Source organism: Trichechus manatus, unplaced genomic scaffold (genome assembly GCF_000243295.1).
Source record: "Trichechus manatus latirostris isolate Lorelei unplaced genomic scaffold, TriManLat1.0 scaffold00175, whole genome shotgun sequence".
Classification (NCBI taxonomy): Eukaryota; Metazoa; Chordata; class Mammalia; order Sirenia; family Trichechidae; genus Trichechus; species Trichechus manatus.
Genome location: NW_004444111.1, coordinates 4,025,723 through 4,034,288, shown reverse-complemented (window position 1 = coordinate 4,034,288; position 8,566 = coordinate 4,025,723). Strand labels below are relative to the sequence as shown.

Here is an 8,566-nt window from a genome sequence, read left to right as displayed (position 1 = left end):
AATTAACTCACTTAATCCTGACAACATCCTATGATGTACATGCTATTTATTGCCCCATTTTATAGATGAGTTAACTGAGGCAAAGACAGGTTATATAATCTGTCCAGTATCACATAGCTAGTGAGTGGCAGAGCCAAAATTCCAACCACAGACGTTTGACTGTAGAGTCGGTGCTTTAACCCCCACACTGAGCTGCCTCCAAGTGGGCAGGGTTCAAACATTAGGATTCAGCCAACCCTGGGGGTGGGGGGAGGCACTGATAATAGAGCATGGGAAGCACTTGCTTTCAAGAAAAAGTATTTCCCTCTGGGTCCCTTAGCATGAGAAATGACATTAATCTTTATTGCCAAGATGGGACTGATGTGTACAACAGGAATGATAATGAAGCCTCTCCAAGCTAGGGATTCTTCAATCACATTCAAGAGTGCATTGATAGGTGTTTACTAGGTCATCACTCTAGTTGCTGAGGGAATTTTACAGAGAGTCTTCTAGTCAGTTTAGAAGTCGGAATTTACTTAAAACATCTCAAAGCATTTAGATCTGTGTTACCGCTTCGAATCCTTCATAAAATTAAAAACAAGTTTCCACACAAAAACTACTGCTCTTGCTGGTTAATTACTTTTACTAAGTGCTCATTAGAGACCAGATAATTGAAACATCATGTCCATCTAAATCGTCGGCCATCCAGGTATATACTCACTTGTGTGTTCACCTGACACAGTGTCCATAGCCTCCACCTCTACAAACAGATGCAATAATCACAGAGACATATTAAGGATAAAGACTAAGAAACCAAACAACCAAGTTTATCATGTCTTAAACAGTGCTTAATTTAAGACACGGAGACCTGGTGGCTCAGTCGTTAAGAGCTCGGCTGTTAACCAAGAGGTGGGCAGTTCAAATCCACCAGCTGCTCTTTGAAACCCTATGGGACAGTTCTACTCTGTCTTACAGAGTTACCAGGAGTTGGAATCGACTGGACGGTAATGGGTTTGGTTTTTTTTTTGGTTTAATTTAAGACAATATATGTGAAACAGGAGTCATTTGATTTGTTGCCTTCAATTTCACAATTATACAAAAATTGTGAGCTTAATTAACCAAATCTTATTCTGAAGAAACGGATTTTGCCTTACAGTAAGAATTTTCCGTAACTATTTAAAATGTATTTTTGTTGTAATGTTTCTGACAATTGTCATGTCAAATAGTTTCCAAGGGATTCAAATGTTCTGATATCTTGCTTTTTGTTTTGTTTTGTTACTAGTGATTCCCCTTCTGCTGTTGATCTGTGACTGTGGGAAGCATGGGAAAGGGGGAGTGACAGGCGGATTTATTCCCGTTCCTGATTGTTCAGAGGGAACAATCCATCGGTGGCAAATTGAAGGAGCCCGACCTCAAGACAAAGTGAGTGTCCAGTTTGTAAAACATCTATTTCAATCATATAGAAAATAATTAAATTTATACTGAGATAGGAAAAGGGGGCAATGGGGGATAAAAACAAGAGATTTATTGACCCTCACATTAAGAGTCAGTGCTGAAATGAATGGAGCTTTTTAGAATTTTAGCTCTTCAGCTTTTATGCGGAAGCATAAAAATGGTCACTCTTGCAAGAATTTGAGCTTCTTGTAATCTCACCATTTGCAAAGGGCCACGTTTCACCTATATTGCTACCAAATCTGATTTGCTTTTAAATATATTTATTTTTTGAACATGGTTTGCAGGAAATCACAAATATTTGTGTGCCACCTATAACAGCCAATGGAGTCGAATTCACGGAAAACTCTGGTAAGTGAATATCAAATTTCATTTTTGAAAGCAATAATGGGTTAAATAAGAAGTATTCAACAACAACAAGTGCTCAAAATATTTTTTAAAGTAATTTGCGTGTGTGCATATGTCAGGAAAGTTTACCACTGAAAAAGGTTTAATAATCACCTTTTATTCAATTCCATGATACGTATCTGGCTTCGATAAGTTAATTTGTCCATTAATGCTACCAATTTTAATTTCTGAAGAGTTACTACACTTTTGCCAAACTTTAATAAACTGATGTATGGCTCTTAGGCAATCAATTACTCATTTTTTAATTAAGAAAGATTTCACACACATATTGTTGTTGGAGTGGCTCTGACTCATGGCAACCTTAAACACAACAGAAGGAAATGTTGCCCGCTCTTGCACCATCTTCAGCCCTGTATCAGACAATATTCTGTTGTGATCCATAAAGTTTTCATTGGCTAATTTTCAGAAGTAGATTACCAGATCTTTCTTCCTAGTCTGTCTTAGTCTAGAGATTCCACTGAAGCCTGTCCATCGTGGGTGACCCTGCTGGTATTTGAAACATTGGTGGCATAACTTCCAGCATGATAGTGATGTGGAAGCCACCACAGTACAACAAAGTGACAGAGAGGTGGTGGTTCACACATATAGGAAAACATAGCAAACATCTGTGTACTTACCACCCAACTTTGTCTGTTCTTAACATTTGTTCATATTTGCAGTTAGCCTCATATGCAGGCATCCTCAATCCTGTTTTCTTTCTTCCTTCCCCAGAAGTTAACACTATCCTGATTTGTATCCATTTACTAATTATTGTGTTCAACCATAATGAGACAAGATCTCTTATGTTACCATATAGGTGAATTTGCATACGTCATTGGTTTTTACCATGTCAACTGTTTTGTTGCTATAAATCACAATGCCACAACTAAAGCCAGAGAGACAGTAAGGACTGGTGCCTAATATTAAGCCTTTACTTAATCCTATATTAACCAATTGATCGATTTTTAGTGTCCAGTCTGCAAAAATCAACATGAATTCTAACCAAATATGTAACAGGCTGTTTTTGTCAGCTACCCCAATCCTCACTGGCTTCTCCTATTATAATAGCACACAATTAGAGCAAGAAATATATTCAGAATTCTTTAGGAAACACCACTTTCCATGAAAGTGGAATGTAAAGGTAACGGGAAGAATAGTCACGGTTCATTAAATTTTCTCCAGGCAACAAGACACCAAATTAGCATCTGCTACTTTGCATGATTACATTAGGTATGTTTCCTCTTTGGCTTCCATATTGAGTCAATATGACTGTTACGCTTAATTACAATTACTTTTTCCAAGAAAACAATCAAGCTGTCATGGCAATCAGCTTTCCATGGTTGTTTGTTGAATACTGTTTTTACTTTTCCATTTCTGGCTGTTGTCACTGAAAATCTATTTCCTTTGCACATTTTATTAATTAATATATTTTCAGAGTTTTTTATCTACTAACATTCCCTCACTGTTACTCTCACATAATAGATGGTGGGGTGACTTTATCACCTCAAGTCACATAATTGTATTTTCTCCCACTTACTTTACTTGACAACCACTCATGGGTATCAAAGACCAGTCAAAAAAACAAATAATACAACAAATCACAGCATGAATGCTTATAGAATTTTCTCCCGATTTTAGAAGTTTGTACAAATACATATGCAGGAGGGACGGTGGCAGAAGGAGCTTCAGGAATGGAACTGATCACAAGGCCTGGAGCAGCTACGGGATCTGGAGTTGGTGGGGGATTTGCAACAGGAACAGTGTGTGGAGCTAGAGCTACTGCAGGATTTGGCATCTGCTCTGAAGGACACTCTGGAACAATGAGAACAAGGCATTCCACTGGAGGAACCAATAGGGGCCATGCAGAAGAAGCAACGGGCATGAACTTCTTGGACTCCTACTTTTCCCAGGTAATCTAGTGGAAAACTTTATGACCTCATCATCTTATTTACCTAGGGATCTTTTTTTTTTAAAACTATACTTCAGTTTTGTGGTTTGTTTTCTTAGTTTGTTAAAATGTTAGAAAAAATAAGTTTTCTTTCTGCCAAAATAATACATATATTGTTATTATTATTGTAATGTATTATATTATTATTATAATACAGCCACAAGTGGCTGCCAAAATTGTGTCATTGTTCGAAACGAAGCTACAAAGTAAGAGAACATGGCGAGAGGCACCTCATTCCTCCAACTGGAAAAATGGTTGAGAGCAAAAGTCTTCTGTGTTTTCAGATCAGTAACATCCTCTTAAAAAATACAAAGCAGAGCACAGTTTATTTTGTATTTTCTATGCCACAAAGGATGTTTGCATTTGTGTGCAGGTATTTTTCTGAGAGGGGGGGTTATAACATTCTTCATATTTTCAAAGGCATCCATGTCCAAAAATGTTGAAGAACCATTGGAGTAATAGCCCAAAAAATAAAAGGGAGGAGGAAGGCATGGGATTGAGGGTCAGTGGTGGGAGGAATGAAATGTCAAGAAGTATAAAATAGAAAAGGGACAAGAGAAGACGCGGGGAGCAGGTTGGTTGCCTTTTGTTTGGTGACCAAAGACCAGCAGGAGGAAAGGAGGGCTTAGCATAGATCTCACTTATAGTTTGTTATTACAGTTTAGTAAGTGTCAGGGTCTGACTTGGTGTCAGAGCTGATGAAGGCTGCCACTGTGCTTGGGGAGAAACTGGCAGGGAGAGCTTGTTTGGTATGAGGACTCTCGAGATATTCTGAGGTGTGGTGTGGCATCTAGGAGAGGCCCTATTCTGGGTAAGAGCTATCTCGGATTGTGCACGGGACGATGCCCCACACACCCTCCAAGCACAAGCATACACAGAGGCACTTCCACTTTGTCCAGTGAATAACCTTCAGGCATCAAACACATTTGCTATGTAGACCTAAATCCAGATAAATATATTCAAAATCAAGAATTAAAACCTAAGCTTAGGCTAGACTCCATTTTGATGGAATGTCAACCATATTTATGTGTGTGTGTGTTTGTGTATACGGATATATGTATATATATATAAACTGTAAAAACCAATATAGAGCTTTTGCCATTGAGTCAATTCCGACTCATAGCAACCCTATAGGACAGAGCAGAACTGCCCCACAGGGTTTCCAAGGTTGTAATCTTTAAAGAAGCAGACTGCCACATCTTTCTCCTGTGGAGCAGCTGGTGGGTTCAAATCACCAACCTTTTGGTTAGCATCCAAGCACTTAACTACAGCACCACCAGGGCTCCTTATGTCTAGCAAGCTCTTGTCCAATAACCAGATAATTTCTGTAACAAGACTGTTAATATAGAGTATTCCTTTACTGCTCTGGATGCCTAAAATTGTGCATTCATGGGAAAACCTTGAGTTCTATGAACAGCATTATATACTTTAATTGAATCTTTGTTTAAATTCCTTTCTCTACTTTTTCTCCGTCTTTAGAAAGCATTTGCCTGTGCAGAGGAGCATGATGGCCAGGAAGCAAATGACTGCTTGTTGATCTACGATAATGAAGGAATGGAAGCCCCAGATTCTCCTGTGGGCTCCCTGGGTTGTTGCAGTTTCATTGGCGATGACCTGGATGACAGCTTCTTGGACTCATTAGGCCCCAAATTTAAAAAGCTTGCAGAGATAAGCCTAGGTGTTGATGACGAAGCCAAACAACCTCAGCTACCCACCAAAGCAAGTGGTTTTGGGACTGACTCCTGTGGCCGTTCAGTAGAAGGCCAGCAGTCAGGATCTGTCAGGTGCCAGACTTTGCAAGGCAGTCAAGGAGTTGCTGCTTTGTCTGCTTCTGGGTCTGTCCTCCAACCAGCCATTTCCATCCCTGACCCTTTGCAACATGGTAACTATGTGGTAACCGAGACTTACTCAGCTTCTGGTTCCTTCGTGCAACCTTCCATTGCAGTCTTTGATCCACTTCTCACACAAAATGTAATAGTGACAGAAAGAGTAATCTGTCCCACTGCTAGTGTTCCTGGCAACCTACAGGGTCCACCCGAGTTACGAGGGTCACGTAACATGATCCATACCGAAGATCCTTGTCCCCGTTTGATATAACCGAAATGAACTGGAATAACATGCTGGCCAAGTCTGGATATTTGGATCAAATTATACAAAGTAGCATACCAAAGCTCACTGTACTGTGCTAATTTGGCAATTATTGGCTACTTTCATAAACTGATCATAATTATAAATTTTCTAGTTCAAAACTGGATGTGTTGTCACAGTTAATTCTCAAGTACTACTCAAATTGTAGTAAATCTGAATGTTTTTTAAAAAAATATTAGGATCATATCCAGCAGGAAAATCTCCTAAAAATCACTAAACTTCTGTTTTTGCAGTGCCAAAGGAAAGTGTTTATAACTTTAAAATAATGCATTGTGGGTTAGTGGATTAAGCACTTGGAGTCACCCCTGGTTCTTGTCTATCACCTTTTCTTACATCATTAATATGATGTAAGAATCATAAGGTATTTGCTAAAGCATTTTGAGCTGCCTGGAAAAAGGGAAGTTCTTGCAACTGAGTTTTTTCCATCTTCTTGGTGCTGGGAGACCATAAGGGTGTCTTTTGTTCAAAATTAAGTGCTATGGGCTTATGCATTAAACTTGCTACATCTATATTCCTTACATTCTCACAATAAGACAATTTTAAAATAGAAATGTCATAGAACATTAAGGAAAGTTGAACATAGTGTAAATAATGTCTCGTGTTTTTTTAAATCACCTTGAATGGATCTATCCAAAGAAAATACTTTACACTGAGCTCCTTTTTGCACATTTCTCAGTAACAAATCATGTTAAGTGTTAATAGTCTTTGAAAATAGCTTCTTTTTTTTAAAATGTCAGTGAGAAGCTGTAACTTACATATGACATATAATGATGTTTCTTATGTTAACAGTGTCTACAGATTTTGTGAAAATATAAAACATGGATTTTTTTTTCATAAGCCAAAGGGGTCTCTGACTAGATTAACACATGGTGAAGTTTGTGGATATGTATTATAAGCAGCATCTCAGAAAAATATTTGGTGAAATAATTTCCTAGTCAAAAATGGATATGGAAAGGGATTCCCAGTAACCTCTGTTTGTTAACTCTTACCTCTTCTAAATTAGACAGCAAATGAAATTTAATTCCTGAGTGTGACAATGTTGGATTAGTGAAGGCTTAGAATATATTATCTTATGCATGCCACCATGATGGCAACGCAGTTCTTCGAGTCATTTCTGGTCATTCAAGACATCCACCCTTTCACCCATAGAGAGCACCCTACCTCACCTGCTTGCCAACATTATTGTCTTAGTTGGGTCTTTGCAAGGTCATTGCCCAGTTCCACTATCTCTGACTGAATATAAAATACAGAATTTCAATTTTCATTTTTTGCCATATTCAAAACCTATATTTGTTTTTCCAGATGAAATGTAAAGCAATAATATGCTTTTTTGTTTGTTTGTTTGTTTTCACTTAGAAAGGTGCAGTCCTGAGGATACTTAAGACCTCCCAGATTCCTCTACCTCTAATGCCCGTCCCTCTTCCTGGCACCATGACTAACAGGAAGACAAAAGCTAGTATAGCTCCAGAAGCAGCACACAGCCTGTCCTTCCACAGACAAGGCTGCTGTGTGAAGAAAGCCCATCCTGAGGTGAAAGGAACTAGACCCTGGTAGAGGAGCCCGCTGAGTCCTGAGAAAATCTCATTGCTATCACTGCTGGTGCCTCTTGCTTCTCAATACAAGCTTGGTCTAAGGTCTAGAACACACACAGTTGATTTTTTTTTTTTTTAATGAAAACATGTTTTTAATTGTTTGATGCGGACACAATGTCTTTTTAATTAAAAATGAGATGATCCCTTTTGTACTTTTTAAGGTTTTTTTTTTTTTTTAAGCCACATGCCTATGTCATCTATTTAAAAGAATAATTTTAAATGAGAACTTATAAATAGGGATAAGCTATAAAGCCGCACCAGCTGGATCCTAGGTCCTCCTTCCCTAAGGGCAGCCCATTCTTGGTTCTTACACACAGTTGATTTGTTACTTCTGTTTATGCATGAAGGTTAAATTAATAATAATAACAACAACCCTTATTCAAAGTTCAAACATATATTCAGAATCTTCAAAGTATTTTAACTTTGCATCTTAAAATCCAACTTATCATGAAATGGAAATTTAAAGGTTATATAAGCGAAAAATCCAAAGTAAATATTTTTAAATAAAAACATATCAGTCTTATCTAGAAGAACTTAAAATTGATTTGCCATGTAACGTTAAATTCAAAGCAAAAATGTACCAATTTTTTCACTAAAAATAAAAAATGTATTAAGCAGAAAAATCTTTTTAAACTTTTTACTTGATGTATTATAAATTTTAAACAATATATTAAAACTTTAAGAATGTAATAGTGTCATAATAAAACTGTTTGACAACAAATTTATGAGTGCTTTCTTAACTAGTAAAAGCTGAACTACTTTATGATTAATAGTTATTGAGAAATATGATATAAAAAAGTGACTGACATATACTTTTTTATCAGTATTCTACATTTTTTTTCTAAGCTGGTATCTTTTCTTTTCTATATTGGCACAGATGGGAAAGAAGTGTCTTGGATTTGTCTGGCATTCAGAATCTCTTCAGGTGGAGACGGTGCCCGTCGTTGTGCTGGACAAGATCAGGGCAGGAAGACTTTTACTAACTGGATACTTTAAATCATGTATTGTTTATTTGATAGTTTGGAATAATCTTTCATGCAAAAGTTCTGACATTCTAAGA

The 8,566-nt window shown here is 37.5% G+C and overlaps 1 protein-coding gene across 1 annotated transcript in view; it reads left to right on the top strand.

Annotated features, from left to right (window-relative positions):
* Window positions 1-5,863, top strand: part of DSG3 (desmoglein 3) — a 25,289-nt gene extending 19,426 nt beyond the window's left edge. Inside the window, 4 exon segments of the mRNA XM_004386905.1 lie at window positions 1,262-1,401; window positions 1,719-1,782; window positions 3,457-3,728; window positions 5,246-5,863. Of these exon segments, the coding sequence (XP_004386962.1) occupies window positions 1,262-1,401; window positions 1,719-1,782; window positions 3,457-3,728; window positions 5,246-5,863 (1,094 nt within the window).
* The last annotated feature ends 2,703 nt before the right edge of the window (window positions 5,864-8,566 follow it).